Genomic DNA, 22,219 nt, shown 5'->3' with positions numbered 1-22,219 from the left:
TTCCGCACAGTAAAGTGAAGATATTACTGCGCGGGCGTCGAAGTGCTCCTATGGTTTTAATATAGTGCCCGCTTAGAAAATCAACATGTACACCTAACCGTATTTAAACAGGGGAAACGTGGAAGAGCTTGGTCGCTTCTAACTTCACCCTCGTTTAGGTCCATAGAGGAGAGGAGGAGAGGCTAAACGCTAACAACATCTTTGGTCTATTTGTGTGACTGAGCGCACGGGTAAAGACCAGACAGGTACGCATCAACTCGTCTAAGTTCAGGTAAAAACATATCTCAGTATGGAAAAACAGTGGCCTGTTCCTTTAAGTTCCTGCCCTGATATCTACACTTCTGTGGATCTTATCACTCATGTGTGGGCTTGGAAAGCCTGCAGGTTACTTGAGGGCTCTAACATTCAAGACTTCAGCAAAAGTAATTAATGAAGTTAAAAGCTGCTAAATAAAAAGTAGAACTCCGAAAAACGGACAAGTTCCAAATATAGACAGACAGGTGGTTTTATCGGCGCAGACAGTAACAGGTTTTATCGTTTGCCCTAAACCAGAACGTCCTCCCTGTCTGAGCTTATGGCAGAGTCCCTCTAAGGAGCAGCACCTGTTTGTCTGAATGAGACACGGAGCGCCGCTGGGATCCGTGGAGTCAGGGGGGAGCCAGATGGACCTATCCCAGGAGAGGTGCACAAGGACAGGCCACTCTGACAAGTCCTGCAGCCTCCCCACCACGGTTCTCAAAACGTGAAAGAGAAAGAGAGTAGTAAAGTGGAAGTATTTGTTTATATTATCTATTTTTTATTTATTTTTTGCTTTCTGGGTTTAACCTGACCTGTAACAAACCGAGCCGCAGAGGAAGCTTGTAAAAAGAGAATGAGAAAGTAAACAGAATGCCTAATGCAGGTAGGGGCCGCTGAGGGCCAGCAGTCCTTTGTGCGACTGCTACAGACTCAGATTAGACACGAGGAGAGGGAGATGGGTCAGAAACTGCAGGTGACGGAGGGATGCAGACGTTGCATAAAAATAGCCTCATTAGGATTGCAAATTATACACACAAAGTAGATTCAATTTGAGTTCATACGCTTGCGGTAGGGTGTAATGTTTCATAAACCCAATCTTTCTGTGTCAGATTTTAAGTAAACATGTTTAAAAAGCTGATTTCACTGATAATTACTGACAACTTGAAAAGCGTTTTACATAATCTATTCCAAGGGGGTTCGGTTCGGGCTCTCATGAACTTGTACTTGAGTTCACCCAGACTGAGGTGTTTTATAAACCACTAAGGAGGAGGTAATTTATGAAGACAGGTGATAAATAACAAGCAAGAAAATATGATATAGATATTTGTGAGAATGTTGCTCCAGATTAACCATTTGAATTTGCCTGTATTACGACCCCTAATCTAATATGTAAATGAGAGAAAGCCACATGAGTAAAAAATGCACTAATGCCACTGTTGCTGATCCACTTCTGTACATGAACAAATGCTAACCCTCCAAGAGCACATTCTGCACACACTACTTTTAAGGTTATTGGAACTGTAAATATGAACTAATAAAAGAGAAGCAATAGGATGTATTCAACTGAAGAGAAAAGCATTATTTTGGATCTACAATAACAACCAACGGCATTGGCGTCTTTGACATTACACCAACACTACAAAAGTGTGGATTTTAGAAGAACATTGGAGGAAATAAGGCAATGATGACTTGTTGAAAGAGAGACAGAGAATCAGACCACAGATTGATTTACAGAACCTTAATAATGAAAAGGGAAAAATTGCCAAATGTGTCAGGAAGTGCCTCTCTCTCTCTCTCTTAGCATTCAAAACGTTGCCTTATGCTACTTGTCAAGAAAAGCAATGAGCTTTTATTTATCGGGGACATAAATATCAGGTGGGTCTTTAGTTTATAAACTAAACAACATAGATAGGAAAAAAATGAAACAGTCTACAAATCCGCTAAACAAAAGTGTTGGCATCTTTGTATGTATAGTATCTTGCTCTCAAATGCTCCCCCGGGGAAACGCAGCCCTTTTTCTTGTGATGGACTTTGGACATTTTATGATAACTCAGTCTCTTCACCTCCCACAGAAACCTAGGCTTTTTTAGAGATTTTTTTTCTCTCTCTCTTCTTCTTTCTTCTTCTTTTTTTTATATACAACATTAAATGCAAATTATAGCCAAGCTGATTATCATATAAACGGATGTAGCCTGAGGGGGCAAGACACTCACTTTTATTTATTTATTTTCTCATATTTTTTTTTTCACAGCCGCCCATAAAACTCCGGCTTTAATCAGTCCACACTTTTCTTTTAAAGACGTGAGGGACTTGGGGACCGGCCGACTGGAGCTGTGCGCCTTCACTATAGGAGTTGTATTTACAAGAAGAGCGTTACCTCGACCATGTTGAGCTTCAGCACCGATCGATCGTATTTCATTACCATCATTCAGATTTAATTAAGGGGAGACACTACAGGTGACATGGAGGATTTATTATGTAGCTAACATATCATTGTCCAACGTGGCTGCGAGATTAATTACAGTCGAATAGAAATCACAATTCGGTCAGTTGTAAAAGCATGGAGAGTCCATGCCTTTTTACTATGTCAATCACTACGGTGATTTTAAAATGCTAACTTGGGTGGATTCCCCATGGCACTGCTGATGTGCAATTCCTGATCAGTGCTTAAAGTGACATGAGTCTCTGGTGAGGGGTGTCTGATAAGGATCAGGACAGGTGCAGCAGTGCGAAGGAAACAAATTTAATCGACTGTCAAGCCCATTATTTTTTTTAGGGAAGTGTGCGAGCAAAAATTGAGCCTCGTTCTGGTTGTAGTTATAGTACTACAAGTCTAAAATACTGCTTAACATTCACAGCTCCAACACCCAAACTCCCAAAAATTGAAAAGCATTTGACCATTTCTGTCTCTATCTTCTGGAAAAACACACAACTGGAGCCAATCCCACAAATGCCCGCCGCAAAATCCAGTGGTGAGAGTGGCGTCCTTATGCGGCTCAGAGGAGACATTCTGGACCGGGATCATGTTTGCAGTCACTCAGCAGTTACAAGTGTCTCATTTGAATTCACGGGGAGCGAGGGGAGCATTGTCGGCTAAATTACCCAGAACTAACATGGTCGGGGGAGATAGAGCCGAGTGGCGGCGAGAGAAAACGATAAAACTCAGAGCGCGTGCCACAAACAAATCAACACCAAATAAATGAAAAACTGTGTCTCGCAAAGTTGTTCAGTCATTTAAAGATTAATTATCACTGTGTTATTTGGAAAAATAGGATGGGAATTTATTGGGCACACAGTGAGAAATAACTCTGCAGGAGTCCCCATTGATTTGCAATTTGACACCAAAATTATTCTATTTTCATTAGTAACGAGCAATTAGTAAAAGTATTTGTTTTTGTTTTTAACACTGGTTAAACACAACCTTGTGACATTGACATCGGCCAACCCAATTAACACTAGCTGGTTTTGAAGGGAGGGGGTAATATGCAAAATATACTTTTTAGAGCTGACTTTTAATCATGTTAAAATTAGAGCTCGACCAATACATTGGCGGGCCAATATACCAGGCCGATATCTGGGGATTTTACAATATCGGCGCGATATCTCCATGACTGACTTTTTTTTTGCATTGGAAAAAGCGAAGTCAGGGCATTAAAACGAGTCCTCCCACAACCGACTAGGCCTCAGGGGAACAGAGAAACATCGCAATGAAAATGGGTTAGCTACAATTTGTTACAAACACAAGTTACACCAACTAAACCTCAGTGGATGTGGACATGCTGCATGTCATGTCACAGAACCTGGAGAATTGTATTATTGATTGCCGCGCAAAATGCAACAGTATGCTAATGCTAACACGGCAGCATGCTAATGCTAATGGTAACTTATCAAAGCTGGGACAGAAACTATGATTAAATCACCTAAAGTAATAAAATAAAGTCGGCCACTGCTGGAGTGGCCAAGTATTTATGTTTTTTACAGGATTATAGAGACATTTGGAAAAAAATGGCAAAAAATATCGATCAAAATTATCGTCATTGGCCAATAAAATCCTCAAAAATCGGCCTCGGCTTTGGAAGAACCCATATCGGTCAACCTCTCGTTAAAAAACACATTTGGAGCTGTATTTCGATCTACTTAAGCACCTTTGAGTAGTCTTTGAATCTTCTCCTGTGGCTGTTCTGAGCATTGCTGCGGCAGCCCCTAAAACGCTCCTCCTGAGGTCCTACGTGTCCAGGAACCGCTTTCCTCACTTCTCAATCTCTTGCTAGGCTTAATCCTTTGATCATGAGGTAAAAAACACTCACCAGAACTTTACTACAGCCACACGAGCCGCATTGATGTTTTTATTTCCTTTTTCTCCATAATACATGGTCTAATGTTGTGAAGATAGTGTTTGTGTAAACGTTGTACAACTTTTGCCGCGATGTACAAAGGTACCATTATTTCTGTCCTCAAAGATATTGCTGTGTTTGTTTTTTTGTTAACTATCCAACTGAGTGTGGTAATTTATAAAATGTACTGTATATGTGAGTTTGTGTTTCTCACCTTGAATGATGAATGAATTGATGCACTGGCCTCAAAACATTGTCCACACTTCTATTTTCCCCCTTTCGTGGTTCTTGAGTTTGTGATTCTAAACTGTACAAAATCATTCCTTAGTAATACTGCTGTAGTGGAGACAGTGGAGACAGTGCGCACAGGCTTCTTAAATCAATTCACCGCATCCTAAAATACGGCGTGTTCTCTCCAGCGCTGTGCATTCTCGAGTTCAGCCTTGTGCAACATTTCACCTGCTTTCTCCTACTGCCTGCATTTTGAATACTACGAAAAATCCACATGATTTGACATTTCTCTGTTAACTATAGCTCCAAAGTATCTGCATTTTTTTTTGCCTGAGGACGGCTGACTCTACAACACTCTGCACATGAACCCAAACAAAGTTCCCAGTGAGGCCAGCTCCTCTCAGATACCATCACAGGGGAGTCCAGGCTGGTCAGTGGATTTTCTTCCTCTTTGTCTCGCTCTCTCTTTCTCTCTTTTTTTTTTTTTTTTCCACTTTGAATCACCAGTCTGCTCTATAGGTCTGCTCTATGGGCTCCTCCTCTGAAGTGTAGCCTCCAGCGGTGACTGACTCAGGTCCTGCACTGTCTTGTCCTTACACTGTTGCCTAAACTCGCACATCTACACACAAATTTTCAATAAAAAGTACCTCACCACTAGGACAGCCCAAGTTATCTTTAGCATTCAAATGGCCACACAGATAGCATCAGCACACAATCTAGCAAGAATACCTGAGATTCTTATGTCAACAGATTCTTATTATTGATATTACAATGATCAGGACGTGACGCCATCATTTTAATAGCATTTAATAGTGTCTTAAATGTTCCAAACTGGCATATTCAATCACAGCAACAGAAAAAATGTCAAATCTGTGTAGCTAGAATGATGATCAGTCTATTATAATCAATTCTAAATACACTTTTCACTCTCCAAACTTTCAAAGAGTTTTCCTTTTTTATTGATTACCCTTCAGTTTTCAGCTTTAGGAACTTTGTGAAAGAAGAGTGTTGATCGGGATTCGTGTCTTGCCATATTTATCATCCGGACCTGCCGTGCATTGTAGACATTTATATTTTTTGTGCGTAAAAAAAATTAATACGCCTTTGCTCGAACTCCAATTTGTTCCGCTGTTTAGACGCTTAGGTAAACCCGTCTAATTTGTAAAGAGACAAACACAACATTTTTAAAGAAAGACAAATATAATTTAGACAAGGCGCACGTTCGAGCAGCTTTCAGAGTCACTGCTGCAAAGGGTGAGTTTGCAATCCCTTCATGTAGCTCTGCAGCAGAAACAGTGGTGACAGGCCGATAAGCACAGACAAGCCCTGCATGAGAACGGCGCCAAGGCACACAGATCCAGGCTTTCTGCGGTTCGAATTGTGAGAGTCATAACAATCCAGAAGCCAGTTTTTCGCCTGTGAGTCAGTCCCAAGTGTGGATAAATGAAAAGAGTAACTAAAGAGAGGCACAAACTATTCCAAATGACTATGTAAAGCACTTCACAGGTGCTTTGGTAGCCACAGCCGCCCCCGGAGAGACTGATGGAAACGCGTCTGCTTCTCCAACCACCACAAATCGACGAGACGTGTCTTGGCAAAGGACACAACAAAAGAGGGGGAATAGCTGATTAGCACTACCAATACCCAAATTATACAATCACCACATGAGCTGTCAATACAAACTTGAAAGCCAGTGAACATGGTCTCTCCCCTGGATAAACATACAGTTGTAGTCTATAACTTTTTGCCAACTGTGAGCTATGTCTGTGTAGGCTCTCAGTCGTACAGAAGCTATCCATCTTCAATGAATGTTCTTGAGTCATCTTCTGTACATCTGTAGTTGTATGTAAGAATAGAACGCATCACTGCTCATCCAAAAGGCTTTGTCAGCGACACTCAAGTTTTAGCTCAGCACGCAGACTGGATATAGACCACTGGGATGAGAGGCGAAATGTTCTACACTTCAAAGTAAGGTGGAGATTGTAGAACAACATGGGCAGTTAGTAGCAAAGATTATATATCAACACAAATAATTATATGGATTTAGTTTCTTTTAGACACTGCACTATATTTATGTGTTCATAACTTAGGTCCACAATGAGAAAATGCATCTGTAAAAGAACTTCTTGACCAAAAAGGTAATCCAATTTGACTCATCAAGCTTATAAAGAAACATGGAAAGGGCTTGAAAAGTCCTAGCACGGTTTTGGACTGGGGCACGGCCAGACTCTGGATGCACGGGGGGCTTCAAGGAAAAAACATTAGGAATCACTGAAGCAGAGGGTTATGTCAAGATGGGCATATGGTGCATAGCATATTACTTAGCAAGTCTATGCTCTCTATGGAAGGCGACTCGTCTGCTATCCTCCAAAAAGACTGAAGATCCGGAGTGCTTTCTTTTATAGCTTCTTGTTAAAGACCCCTGACAGCTCTAATTACCCTAATACGGAATAGATATGTGTTTAATCATAGCCCATATAAAGTCATTATTACTTTACAATTTCCCGTAGCCAAGCAGCTTCGTAGCTTTTCCAATCATTTACGCTTCCCTCCGTCTCACTGTCTCTTCATCTCAATTAGCGCACAGTGACATTGTCAAATTAAATTACGGCTCGCTGATGAAACATGACACTCGGTATGGAGAGCTCAGCACACAGTGTCAAAGACTATCTATGTCCAGGCACGCCGCACCCGCCATGTACAAGCGCTCGGGTAATAGTGTTTTATCGATTTATTTGTCGCGAAAAGTTTGTCTAAGTAGCAGCTCATTTCCCTCACAGGTGCAGAGCATTACAATCCAATAACCTCTCGTCGCCGTTTCCCTCTCGCTGTAATTTCAACACTCCTTCTACAAGTGTGGTCCCGGGGTCGGGGAGAGCGGGGAGCGAGCAGGCGCGCACCTCAATTACACATCAAAGCTCTCAGCCTCGCAGACAGGAGACTCTGTACAATGGGGTTAGGGGAGGTGTCAAAAAGATATGACTAAATAAGTAAAAGAGAAGCCCTCCAAAAGATGATTTACTTAAAATGTGCTTTTCAGATTGTATGCAGTGATGTCATGCTCTCTGACGGGGGGCAGGGGCCAGGATTGCAATTTCAATTATAGGGTGTTTTCAGCAGTAATTCCCCAAAAGAAAGCCTTCAGATGTTGAACTTTATCGCGATCTGCTCTAAATCACACACGCTTTCCTTTTTTGACCTTTTATACACTGTTATATCTGATTCTCTGTCTCATAGAGTAATCCATTTATTTGGTTCAGTACAACATTTATTTTCAGTTAAGTACCAAAATAGCTAAAAGGCTAGAAATTAGTTTTAAAAGTCTGAATAAATAGGTCTGTTTGTTACCACTGCAAAGTCAGCTGAAAATCCAGTACCGGAAGCTTTAGTGTCATAGATTGTTTGCTTGTTTCTCAGCCGCAAAAACTTTCCAGATAATGTTTTTGCTGCATGTTAGTTTGCTGTTTGCTGTAAGTGACTTGAAAAGTTCTGTTGGTCCCATTTTCCGAATTCTCCACGTTTACGACCAGTTTGTGATCTTTCTGGATAATGCCCGTTCATCCATTGTAGATCTAATGCAGTCTGCTGAACTGTGACGCCAGAATGTGCATAGAGATGATTCTCAGTCGAAGGGTACACCAGGACAACAATCGACCAAAGCATCATCATGAATTATTGCATCAAAAACATTGAGAATTGGACTAAGCTTTGCCATCTGGGATTTTTTATTTTTTATTTCAAATCATGCCACAAATGACTTCTTAGTTTACTCTCATTCTGGGTCATGCGTGGTTGGAGTCTGTAGCTATGGGCCTTTAACGGTAGCCTGGACAATAGCCAGCCCAAACACCGACATACTGTAGGTGTCATTTAGATTCGCCAATTGATAAGCCACACATACATTTACATATTTCTTATGACTGAGGCTCAGGTCGACGTTATCGACATTGTCTCCGCACTCAGATCTTGAACTAACATCATCATGAGAATCACCAAGTTGGACTATTACGCTAATTTGCATGTTTTGGGTTGATAGGGGAAACCAGAGCATCTGGCGAAAACCTGCCCACACAGTCTGGGAGTCGAACACAGGATCTTCTTGCTGTGAGGTCAACCACTCAGTGGTGGGAGGAAACTAGAATACTCAGAATACACTTGCAGTAAGTGAAAAGCCATAAAGTACATACAGCATTACAGTGGAATGTGCATATGTAATGTAGGGCTCTATGTTGCCTAATTTATTTAGTAAAATAAAGCCACCTGTAAGATACTGTACTTCATACATGCTGGTATATGTTTATGGCAGTAGGCTCATTATGGATGGACGGAAAACTTAAAAAAAAACTTCTACAACTTAAGTTTGAAAGCCATGTCATGCCCCTAAAGCCTTCAGTGTAAAGAATTCACACAAGACCACCCGATAACACAAGAGCGCCTTGACGAATGTGCAAATTGGAGGTTGAACTGTGAATTGTAGCACAAACATCTGCTTGTTCCCATAATGAGTTCAAATGTGAGTTCTGTAGTTAACACATTTCTATTTAAAACCCTGTCAATGAGGCTTGATAATCTCCCAAGCCAACATTGTTCATTTAACAAATAATGAGCAAACAATCTCAAATGGAAACTCAAATATGTACCACAGTAGCGATATTTTCACCTTTTCACCTCGTCTCCTTATGAAACTCGGCCAAGACAGATTTGACAATACCGCATCGTTAAGTGTGAAGCCTCAACCAATGAAAAACTCAAAATCTTGTTGAAGAGAAGAGAAGAGATAGTTTTGTGGGGAGGTCAGGTGCATAAAGAGAAAAAAAAAACTATCACCGAGAAATCTGCATAATGTAGAGAGAGGTACTCACACAGTAATAATATCCTTAATGCAGTGGAGAGAGGGCAAATGCATACAGACTCAGAGGTTCTACTGTCTGGAGAAAAGCACAGGGACAACTAATTAGTCCAAATGAGTCCAAAAAGTCCAAAAGGCTTCTTCAAATATTGTTTTTCTATTAAACAATTGTTATCGAAAATAAGCCAATTAAAGGAATGCACAATGGGAAAACATTGCTTTCCTAGAAACCAAAGCAATTTTTTTACAACTAAATTTTGACCAATTCCAAACATTATCCATGGACTACAAACAACAAAACTGCTAAAAACAACGTAAAAAGTAGCTTAGCTGCTTCATCATTTCATGGGAACAATAACTCCAGTATTTCACTTTAGTTTAGTATTTTACATAGTTTATCACTGTGTAATGCCCAAGGAATCCCACAAATCACTTTACTGCAGGTTCACTTCAGACTGTTACACATGGCCTTTGTTTTTTTTTATTGTAGCGTTTTGCTGACACAATCCCAAACTCTATTGGTTATTCATTTTGGGACATTCTGGGTGGGTCTAAGTCAAATATTCAACTACAGCTGCCATAAAAACAGCGCAGAAATAAAACCTGTTCCTTATCGTTATGTTTACATATTTCTCTTGTTTCTGAAACAGAGGAAACAACATGAATTTTATCATTCTGTTAAAACACATAGAGACATACTGTATGGCAGGTGCGTAGGAGACGAGGGAGTAACCCAGTGTTCATCAATAGCTAACTGCAGCTGTAGCCGAATGAATGATGCACAGTATTTGGCTAAGCACATTATAATACAGCTATGATAGTACGAGATACAGGCAGCCATAGTTCCAGTGTAACCAAACCATGACTGTTTCAAGTGAACAGTGAGAGGAAAAGGCATATGGCTGGCTGTGGGGACACGGGGAGGGTCCCACACTTCAGAGAAAAGAGAGAGCGCGAACGACAGGTTGATTTATTCAAACAGTGAGGAGTGGGCGAATCAAACTTTAATGGCTTTTGGGAGAGCAAGCCGATTCTCTCTCCTCTTTCAATCTTTCGGCTTCCAACTCTATACGTTCCCCTTTTTTTTCCCTGCACAGCTTTACTCCCGTTCTATCCAAGTCGTTGTTTTTAGATATCTTGACGGTCAATCACAAACATTGGCGTGAGCATTTAGCTTTATTTCTCCCTGACAGGCGTTTCCCGTAGCCATCCCTGCAGCACGCAAATCAAGGTGCTCTTCATGCTCAGCGGGGTAAAGTAAATGACAGAAAGATAAAGAGTGGGAGAGGAGGTGATTTACCTTCACGACTGGCAGCCTACACGGTGCCCAGCCACTATTTGTTGTGTTAACCCCTCGACTGGAAAGGATGCAGGGAATAAAGTGTTTGCCGCGGCTGACACGCTCCCTGACAGCTCACTCACGGCCATTGGGCTTAAAAGGCAACAAATGTGGGGCAAAAACGGGAAAAGAAAACCTAAAAATGGACGGAAGACACGACTAAAATGCTGGTGAATTGTGAAGGTATTTGTGCTTTTAAGCCAAACCAGCCATAGTTCAAGTCAGGTATTCAATTATAGTAAAAAGCAAAATTAGGATTTCAGACAGTTCCAGTAACAAAAAAAAGCTTCAGGATTTAAAAAAAAAAGAATGTGGAAAAATCAAATGAAGATTGTACAGTATTATCAATAGGTTTGAAATTGGTGCTAAGAACCAAAACCCCAAAATATGTCAGACCCACTTAAAGAGTTTGAGGTGACTGTTTTCTATTTAACCTTCTCTCTTGATCCATTTCTCACTCTTTGGCTAAATCTCTCCATCCGTTCCTGTGGGGTTTAGGGTCTTAGTGTCTCTTTGAGGCCTGTGCCTGTCAACCATCCAGCACTCAGCGCTGCAACCACCAGATTCAATTACACAACAGGGGAGAGCGGGCTGAAATTATTACCGCTAAATCCAACTTTGAGAAATCTGGGTTTGTCTGCACCTATAGGGTTTACCGATTCACATGGAATGACCCTCACCATATAAATCATGTACAGTATAAGTATGGCATTCCCACTTACATTTGTTCAAGATCAATGTTTACAACCTTTGCAGCCTGTGGTCAAAGCAAAGCAGCAACATCTGAGAGGGGAGGTGAGATCACAGTAATAATGTGTGGTGATTTTTAGATAGAGTATTTTTCACCAACCGAACCACTACTATGGTGGCACAGCAGGTTAGCGCTTGTGCTTCACAGCTAGAAGGTCCAGGGTTCGATTCCAACCTGGACGGGGCCTTTCTGTGTGGAGTTTGCATGTTCTTCCCGTGTCTGCATAGGCTTCCTCCGGGTACTCCGTTTCCACAACATGTGCTAATGGTCAGAAACACCTGTGCCAGGTGTTTCTGACCATTAGCCTGGCATCACATCTGGAGATGGGTCCCTGAGCGCCGACCTACGCTGGCTGACCACTGCTCCTACAGGTCGCCCCAGCGGCATCGAGAAAGGGTCAAATGCAGAGAACCAATTTCCCTACGGGGATTAATAAAGTATAACTTAACTGAACTTACAATGATAGATGCTTGTATTTTACTGCTTTTAGAGGTTATAATGTTACACCTATTGCCTTCACAATTAGACATGTCAGTATTTTGACAACTTTGATTCATATTACCAAAAAAAAAAAAAATCCAAGGTGTTAACATGATGCTATGGCACTAAATAATTTGCCAGAGGTGGCCAGACACAGTAAGAGAAGGCGCATTGAGTTGCCTTGTGTACGAAATGCGCGGTATAAATAAAGTTGCCTTGCCTTGCCAAAGAGCAATTTTAGCGGTTTGTTTTTTTTGAGGATCTGTTATTTACTTAAAGGTACTATACAGAGTTTGAAATATTGTAAAATTAAATATTTTCCTCTCCCTACATGTTCCAGCAATGTTCTAAGGTGTAGACTGAGCCCAGACCTGTTCACCACAACTGCCTCTAAAATCCTGCACTGTCACTCAAAAAGTTGTTATTTTGGGTCCGAAGTGCCGTCATGCACGAGCTTAATATAGAAGGTGTAGTTACACGTATGACCTGAGGTGGCAGCAGTGAGTATAAAATGGCTAACTTGCATCTAGCCCCTTTAAGTCGTCTTTTAGTTGAGAAGTCATTACTTTAACTCCACCATATTTGACAGATAAACATAATACTTGCCTTTCCACTACATTTAGCGATGTGTTTTGTAATTTTAAAAGCCCAATAATGCACACTCTATGGTCAGCAGGTGGCGCTGTGTCAAAAGCGATTGTCTCACAACAGGGAAAATCATTAGTGCCCATTGTATTGCCACGCACATGATGAATTCAGGCACACTTTTCATGTTTTTGAAGCTACAGTTATTTTTCACAACATTCATTTTAATGGAATTGCACTTCCTACTTTGAATACTCAAGTGTTTCTGACTGGGAAACTTGTATTGGATTAACATGTATTTGACCAGTGGTCGCTCTGTACTTTTGCTCTGTGCTTTTGAAATGCGGTTTTAGCCCTGGGGAAGGCCCGTGAGCCGAAACGCGTTGGCTTTTTAATCCAGATAGCCACGTCAAATTAAGGCTTTTTAACTATTCATGCCATTTTGAGTGCCTCCGTTTTTTTTGCAAATGAAAATCATGTACTTTGACCACCTGTACAATTTGCAATGTGACATGAGCTAAGAAAAGGGATCCTTGACGAAAATACAATAGTCTCAGTTTATGCTCTTAGAATTTGAACCAGTAACAGAGGATTCCCTATAGGCCCTTGTGTGTGGTACCTGACAGTGCGAACAGTGGGCGCATCAAAAAGCTGCTTCTCTGTTTTGATGCCAAAGCCCACATCAAGCTCTAAACAGCTCATTCACAGGCATTATACAGGCTCTCCAGCACCTCGGCCAATTTTAGCCCATTTGTGTGTGTCATTAGTGCAGGAAATCATGTTTTCTGATCAAAATTGTTTAGAAACGGCAGTGGAGTAGAGGGGCTGGGGGATAAAATGACTCAGTAAATCCCAATATGCTGTTATCCACATTGTGCTACATGTATATGAAAAAGGGAATTGCATTCGAGTACCCAATTCCCTTGTTTGTAAATACCTGACTTGCTCATTCACTCATAATTCACTTTGTTCGTTTCTGGGAGCAGGTGCCTATCTTTGCGCAGTGCAAACACGGGCAATGCCAAGATAATCCAGTCACTCTCACAATCATTATGTTTAAGATTCATATGTAGCAACTTTCAAAATATGAAGTTCGAAGGAAAAATTAAGTGCAAGGATTTACTTCAGTCGAAAATAGGCTATAAACAATGAACCCAAATGTATGTTTATCTATCATGTATTAGACTATACTGACGACAACTCTGCAGTAATTATTGTGACAGCATCTTACCAATGGAAGAAGCAAAAGAAGAATGACAAACCAGACTTTGTGACAAAAGAGCAGACCTCTCAGACAATGATTCAGTACAATTGGACTGGGAATGTTTCTGTTCCGTTTTGCTTCTCAGTAAGTTCAAACATTTTTGTCGATTTACTGCTCTTACACGCGACAAGGCTTCACAGCATTCTTGTCCTTACCAACACAAATGCTTGTATAACTCTGAGAAAAACAAAGGCCATACGTAAAATGATGATATGATGAGTCTCACACTTTAGAGACCTATTCTTCTGGTGCAGTCCCTCATACTTCATGAGCTTACGGCAGGTTAGGCCGGGACACTGAAATACGACTGAGTGAAAATTGAGGCTGAATGGGGATTGGCTCACCTGCCTCACATACCTAAGAGACAATAAACAGATACGTTTTGATACTTATCACTTGGAGCCTCTCGCTCATCTGCCTTTTGCCAATATATCTAATCTGCCTATGCCGCAAAGCACAGCAGGTCTGCAATCTTTGCATCACCTCCTTCAAGAGACTAAAACGCTATGCACTCTATGTTGAGATTTATAACCTTAAAAGTGCACTGTCAAACAAGGGCAAAAACAATGTGCAGTGGGATTGCAAGCACAACATTACAACATATTCAGTCTCACATATTCAGTATAGTAAAGGAAGAGTAAGTAAGTCTCTTTTGTAATATTTCACCAAAACTTTTCACATTCATGTCCCCAGATATGAACCAAACATTTAAATTAAACAATGATTTTGCTGTGGGTTGATTTTATGCCTAAAACCAATAAGCAATAAACCTACAAGCAGGGACAGCTGGAATCAATGGGCTAGGTGACCTAAGCCCCTTTTTTGACAGCAGAAAGAAGAAACTGTATTTGTCTTTTTTATAGTAAGTGGACATTATTATGTATTATCACTGTAATTTTATACATCTGATGACAATTTGTGCTTTAAAAAGCCGTAAAGGGGCTCATTATTATTCCCGCGAACACATGCAAACAGGACAGTGATCGATAGATGCTGCCATCTATCTATCACTGCCGCATGGTCCCATTTACAGCACAAACACACGTTGGGAATAAGTCCCGGAGCCAATCACAGAGCATGTACAGCAGGCTGAGGTCTTCACAGAGGCTCATCATTGGTCACATTCACTCGCATGCGGTCTCTGCTGGCTGGCAACACTAAATGAAGTGTGGAGCCTTGAGTTTGTGGAGTTTTCAAGTGGCTAAACGGACTCCATTGGTGACTCCAATCAGTGATGCACCGCGGGTCAATGTATAAACAACCCGCATCCGACCAACGTTTTTTTATTTCAACTAACCCGCCCGTAACTCGGACAGAAAATATTGTAACCGACCCACTTCCTAACCGGCATTTTTCAGTACTAGACTAGTACTATATAAATGACAAAGGTTTAATTGGCATCTTTCTTTTAAACGACCCGACCGACAGCAGCGAATATTTTTTTTCGTAACTGCAGGTAAATGGTCTACTTTGAATGTTTTATTGTCTTAGGGAGACTATTTACATTCTGTCCAGGGACTATGGTTGAAAAAAAAAAATCCGGTGCATTTACAGAAATGTGGATTAATGTACAAATAAAATAAATAAATAAATACATGTTTACTCTGCGGTTCAAACCTGCTTGGGTTCAGCGCATTTGACATGTAAAGGTATAGGATATTGTATATTTTAGTGGTAGGGAAAACCAGAGTACCCAGAGGAAACCTACGCAGACACGGGAAGAAACTCCATCAGAAAGGCCCCGTCCAGATGGGAATCGAACCCGGGACTTTCTTGCTGAGAGGCAAGAGTGCTAACTGCTGCCCAACACCAGCCGCCACTACCTAGAAGAATACATAAAAAATATATCAAGGCAACCCAGCTCGCTTTTATTTTTGTGTTGCCATTCTAAATCAATAGAAGTGCATGCTACTTTTAAATTTCAAGCCATGTTCTTGAAAACCACTTACTACTTCCTAAAATGTCCATCAGGATTTGTATATGAAAAAAAAACAAGAAATAAAACAAACTTCTATTGCACTATTACTCTCAGCTTCCAACTACATATTTATTCACTACAGACACGTCTTTGAGGCAACAAATGTTATGTGACAACCTTTTTGCTACCACTGCAACACCTCTTACCTCTTGATTGCACTGTCACTACACACTCAACCCGACGCCAATGAGTAACTTGTGATGACAAACACGCAGCAGCCATCTTTGTTCCTCTTTGTGTGCGTGAGCTTTGTGACTGTACATTTCTGAGGCTTTCAAGAGCACAGCTGTGAGTGTGTGCGTGTCCGCAGGCAGCGGGGGTGACAGTAAAAGGCGCGCGTTGGCACCATAAGAGTAGTTGTTAGCGCTGGCATTTGATTTGGTCACAGTGACAGCAAGACCCATTACCAGCCGAGGGTCAGACATCTGCAGAGAGGAGAGAGCGAGAGGGCTGTTTTTCAGACCCTTTGCTCTGTAAATATTTGGAGCCGCCAATACAGGACTCAGCATATAACTAACATGGAGGTTAGGAGTCCGTACTTGGAGGTTAGGAGTCAGGTTGAGACTATTTACAGAAAGATATATCCGAACCAAAATTCGCAAATGTTGAAGCAGTTGTTTCTGGCGAGAAATTGTGTCCATAACTCCCTGCTTGTTGTACTTTTATTATCTATATGATAATTTAAAACTCACATAAAGGGCAGGAGCCACTAAGAACAAACAAAACACTATCTTTGTAATAAAGCATCATCTCATTTTTTTTCTTGCAAAGAACTGTGTCCAGAAGTCAGTTTCACTTTAAGGTAATGCTCATAGAATGCTCTTAGTGGTGTAAAAAGGAAACTGCAACTACATCTGAACTTGGGTTGCCTTACGCAACAAATCTAACTATATTGCCTGTTTAAAGCTATGAAATCACCTGATGTGAACTACCTGCAGTGCTTATGAGAAAAGCAGGCAAAGTGAATGACATTTCTCACTCCAGTCTCACTCCATTGTCTCGCCGTGTAATAGATTTAGGTTTTGGCCCATCTGCTGTCCTATCACAACATTATTCCTATGCGCTCTTTGCGTGCTGCTGCCGGCTGGGTGTGTGGTTGCTGTAAATCTGGCCAGCTCATTAGCACTGACAGAGGGAATGCTCCGAGCCCACCTGCTCCCCTTCAGCCTCTTTATGGCTCTACAAATTAAAAGGACATTTACACACCGCCTCGCCGCTCTGCGCACTGCAAGCCTCACCTTGCCACTCACATTGCTTCATCTGCTCCCGCCGCTGAGCTGTGGATACTACACAAACTCTGCATTCATCACCCCCAACTGAGCTAATTATTCTCAGAGACTTACTCAAACTGTGATGGGGTCAATATGCAATGAAGACAGAGGCTTTACAAGCAGTAAACGGATATATATCTTTCAACAAAGAGCTTCTTTTTTACATTACACAATTTATAATACTAAAAGTAGATTAAGCCCATTTTTTGGCCTTTCTGTGTGGAGTTTGCATGTTCTCCTTGTGTCTGCGTAGGTTTCCTCCGGGTACTCCGGTTTCCCCTACCACTAAAAACATGTACAATAGGTGAATCCTCCAGCTAGGTGTTTCTGACCACCAGCCTGGATGCACATCATGGGGATGGGTCCCCGAGCGCCGGCCCACGCTGGCAGCTCACTGCTCCTACAGGTCGCCCCAGTGGCATTGAGGATGGGTCAAATGCAGAGAATGAATTTCCCTACGGGGATTAATAAAGTATACCTTAACCTTAATAATGAATTATTAAATGCCATTACTGGGTGCTTTGGTTATCCAACGATAAACATTTCATAGGAACTAACTTTTAACTTTTACTAAGGCTTTTCTGAAAGAGATACAGAGAGCGGTCATACCAAAGTTGGTGCTTGTTTCACAAAGAAAGATTTTGGCCTAATCTGCCCAATAACATATTCAGACCTTACCTTGCATCTCACAGTGTAAGGGCAACTTCTCAAATGTGATTAAATAACACTATTATTCATTTAGACCAGCATTAAATTCAAGGTGTTTTTCTGGTACAATCGTGCTTTAGTTCTATACCCTTTTTATTCGATCTACTCCTTACTACTTGAGTTTGAGAAGCAAATGAGCCAATTACTGTGTAACTAATTATTAGCCCTTTAGCTCTTGTGACCTGGGTCAGAATATGTGTCCCTAAATCACAAGGATACATAATAGTTAATACAGACAATGTCACTTACTTACTCACCAACTATTACAAATATGACCAATTCCCATCAAAGGCCCTTTTGTTCAAATAAATCTTTGCGAAAAAATTTGCGATGCATCCCTAAATATTCCAATTTAATCCAAAACACCGTCTACTGCTTCTCTTTCAGTGTCAGCAAAATACTCCCAACTTAAGCAAAAGTATAGCACTTTTAACCATGTCGAAATTTTGTCTACAAAATGAAGCCGTCCTAAATAGTTTTCCTGCTGAGTCCTCATATTATTTAAAGAAAGCTTTCATAAGGATTTTCAAGGAGCAGTGACTGCGTTGGCCCAAGAAGACCTCCTCTGGTGGGTGGTCTAAGCACTGCTTTTTGTCCTATTTATTTGCTTGAGTTTATGGATTGAGAGCTTTGAAGATTTGGAGAAGAATGAAAAATGGACCGTGTGTGTGTGTGTGTGTGTGTGTGTGTGTGTGTGTGTGTGTGTGTTCTTCCTGTTTGAAGTCCCTCACTCCAGCAATTACTTCATATCATGGATTAGATGGAGCGCAGGGCACACAGGAGGAAGACACACGGAGGAGAGCGAGGTAGGAGATTGAACGAAAGGCCTAAGAAGCAGGACAAACCAGCAAAGACAGAGCCGTTTTTTCCCACAAAAAGACATGAGCCACTGACAACCGCAGAAATCATAGAGTCGTGGAGAAATACAAGCATTTCTCGAACAGCAAGGCAAACAGCAAAACACTATGAATAACTGATGGGTGCTGTCAGAGTCTATTTACGATGGAAACAATAGTCACAGCAGACTCAACTTTAAAAATGTACTTTCTTACATCAAAAAATTCAGAGACAAAACACTCACATCAGCGAAGCTTGTGTGACGAGAGAAAATGTTTACTCCGTGCCTCGACTGACACTTTTCAGGTCGACAATGTCATTGCCACGATAGACTTGAAAGACAAATTGAGTTATAGGCAACGGTTTTCACTACACTGACCTGTCACTGAGCCCTTTTATGCGTTAACCTCTTGCATCTACAACACCCAAGCAACAAAGTTTATGACCTTTGACAATTAAAAACTATATAATTTCTTGAGGAACCCGTTTAGTGAGACATTGATCTGACTGCGATGGCTCGACTGCTGGGTCAGAGCATCTCCAAAACTGCAGCTTTTGTGGAGTGAAAGAGTTCCCAATCTGTACAGAGGAACAGCACCAGCAATAGGCGATGCGAAAGCAGCTAAAATCGCACAAACAAACCCACAAGACTTACTAAAATGTGAAGTTAGCTTAAGTTATGGAAAGATTTGGAGGTGGATTCCGAGCCTTCTGACAGGTTGACCAAGCGGCAATGAAGGATTGGTCAAATGCACGACAAACAATGAAGGAAGAATGAAGTAACAATGAAGTAGAATGAAAAATGGATCTGGATTCACACAGTATTGAGTAATGCAGTTCAATTTGGGCGTTTCTCCCTCTACGTCTATGGTCTTATATTGCGTCATAGATCCATCCATCCATTTTCTTCCGCTTTATCCGGGGCCGGGTCGCGGGGGCAGCAGCCTCAGCAGAGATGCCCAAACTTCCCGGTCCACACACACCTCCTCCAGCTGTTCTGGGGGGACCCCGAGGCGACACCAGGCCAGCTCGGAGACATAGTCCCACCACCGTGTCCTGGGTCTTCCACGAGGCCTTGTCCCACTAGGACATGGAACACCTCCCGCGGGAGGCGACCAGGAGGCATCCGAAACAGATGCCCGAGCCACCTCAGCTGGCTCCTTTCGACGTGAAGGAGCAGCGACTCTACTCCGAGCTCCTCCCGGGTAACTGAGCTCCTCACCCGATCTCGGAGGGTGCGCCCAGCCACCCTGTGAAGGAAACTCATTTCGGCCGCTTGTATTTGCGATCTTGTCCTTTCGGTCATGACCCAAATCTCATGACCATAGGTGAGGGTGGGAACGTAGATCGATCGGTAAATCGAGAGCTTTGCCCTCCGACTCAGCTCCCTCTTCACCACGACAGACCGATACAGCGACCGCATCACTGCTGACGCCGCACCGATCCGTCTGTCGATCTCACGCTCCATCCGTCCCTCACTCGTGAACAAGACCCCGAGATACTTGAACTCCTCCACTTGAGGTAAGGACTCCCCACCGACCTGTAGAGGGGAAGCCACCTTTTTCCGGTGGAGAACCATGGCCTCGGATTTGGAGGTGCTGATTCTCATCCCGGCCGCTACACACTCGGCTGCAAACCGCCCCAGAGCGTGCTGAAGGTCCTGGTTTGTTGAAGCCATCAGAACAACATCATCCGCAAACAGCAGAGATGAGATCCTGAGGCTCCCAAACCGGACACCCTCCGGCCCCTGGCTGCGCCTAGAAATTCTGTCCATAAAAGTAATGAACAGAACCGGTGACAAAGGGCAGCCCTGGCGGAGACCAACACGCACCGGGAACAGTCATAGATAAAGATCAGATCGCTACTGAGCAGCTCTGAGCGCACAGTTTCGTTGCAGCGCCATAGCATCGCTAACCACTCTGAGCAGACACTCAAAATCACCAAAAACTTCATTAGTATTGAGAAAAAAAAAAAAGTGCCTTTACTATTATGCACGTACATTGTTTTAATTGTAAACAGGACCCACAGCACAGTGTCAAAACCAATAACAAATTTCATAACTCAATGTTGAAACTCATTTGTCATCTGTTGCCGACTTCATCAGCATTCTCCCAGCAATGCCTTATGTTGGACTGACAGATAAAACTAAAACGAACACTCCCGCAGCCTGACAGTGAAGATCGACAAAATTACGGTAACATTTCCCCTTGGAGTTTGGCATTTGTGTAGAATTATGTCTACGCTACGATGGAAAATATGATGACATAACCTGCAAAGACTGATATTGTATAGTATGAGCCATTATGTCCTCTGGGTAGGGCCTTACCTCTGGGATCTGGAGGGTGTATGGCTGCCCAAAGAAAGAGGGCGCGTTGTCGTTGACGTCGCCGATTTGGATGTTTACTGTTCCTGTGACCAGCTGCAGAGAGAGCAGTAGAAACCTCGGTGAGACGCTGCCAAAAACACCACCTCCTCAGTGACTTAAGAGGACGTTGGTGAGTCAAAATATACTATCAATGCCAAGCTTGGATTTGGAAGAAAGAAGGGCCAAGAATGTGAGACGCTACCCGCGGGGCAGAGTAGGATGAGCGTCAGTAAATTTAAGAAACTAAAACATGTCGAGTTAGACAGGTGTCAGAATGATTACACATAAGAAAAGTGAAAAATGGGGATATTAAGTGCGTGAGACTGAGATAGAGACAGCAGTTTGGGGTGGCTGGGACGTATTTAAGTGTCAGCGAAGACAGAGGTGTCAGAACAGGTAAAAACACAGCAAAAATCTCACCTCTTGTTGGTCTCTGACGGTGAACTCAACCTGCATCTCCGACTTGGTCTGCGCAAAAACACAAATGAGGATGTGAATGTAGGAAATAATAAATAGGGTTTAGGATTAAAAGGTAGGGCATGCGCTCCAACTGGTTTCAAATAGACACTACAATCACCACAACCCGGGCTGCCTTCACCAACTTTATTTAGTGTATTTGAATTGGCCATACCTCACCTAAAAGAGCCCTTCAGAATTTAGTCACTGATTTGGAGGCTTGGACGGGCAACACAAAACAGGACTTAATTGGGGACAGACACTGGGATTTGGCAGCGAGCGTTTACGTTAAATATCATTCTGGTCATAGTCATAGGATCTGGTAATCCCAAGTGTGGGACTCATTCTTGTTTCTGATTGGATATTCATAAACAGCTTTTACAATTTGTATTGTGAATAAATCAATAGGTCCTGTTTCTCTGAGGGTGTGTTCTGGGCATATTCTATTGGGAGGAGGCCTCGTGGAAGACCCAGGACACGCTGGAGGGATCATATCTCTGTGTTGCCTATGGATCCCCCCCAGAACAGCTGGAGGAAGTGTGCGTGGGCATCTTTGCTCCTCTGCTGCCTCCGAACACGGCCACGGATAAAGCAGGAGAAAATGTGTGGAAGGATGGGTCATGTTTATGAAATATTTTTGCAATATTACACAAACATGACCCTACATATACTACTTTGCAAATGGCTGAGATGAGGCAAAGTAATGATATTTACCTAATTGTGAAAAGCCAGTGCTTACAGATGCATATATTC

At 42.2% G+C, this 22,219-nt stretch overlaps 1 protein-coding gene across 1 annotated transcript in view; it reads right to left on the bottom strand.

Annotated features, from left to right (window-relative positions):
* The window catches only part of cdh23 (cadherin-related 23), a 255,286-nt gene that overhangs the window by 176,415 nt on the left and 56,652 nt on the right, over positions 1-22,219 (bottom strand). The window contains exons 5-6 of the mRNA XM_079559815.1: positions 21,431-21,478; positions 20,972-21,064 (exon numbers count right to left, since the gene is read on the bottom strand). Of these exons, the coding sequence (XP_079415941.1) occupies positions 20,972-21,064; positions 21,431-21,478 (141 nt within the window). The remainder of the gene's footprint in view (positions 1-20,971; positions 21,065-21,430; positions 21,479-22,219) is intronic.

This window comes from Gobius niger (genome assembly GCF_951799975.1).
Source record: "Gobius niger genome assembly, chromosome: 7".
Taxonomy (NCBI): domain Eukaryota; kingdom Metazoa; phylum Chordata; class Actinopteri; order Gobiiformes; family Gobiidae; genus Gobius; species Gobius niger.
The sequence above is the reverse complement of the archived record's forward strand: the minus strand, read 5'-3'. Positions and strand labels throughout refer to the sequence as shown.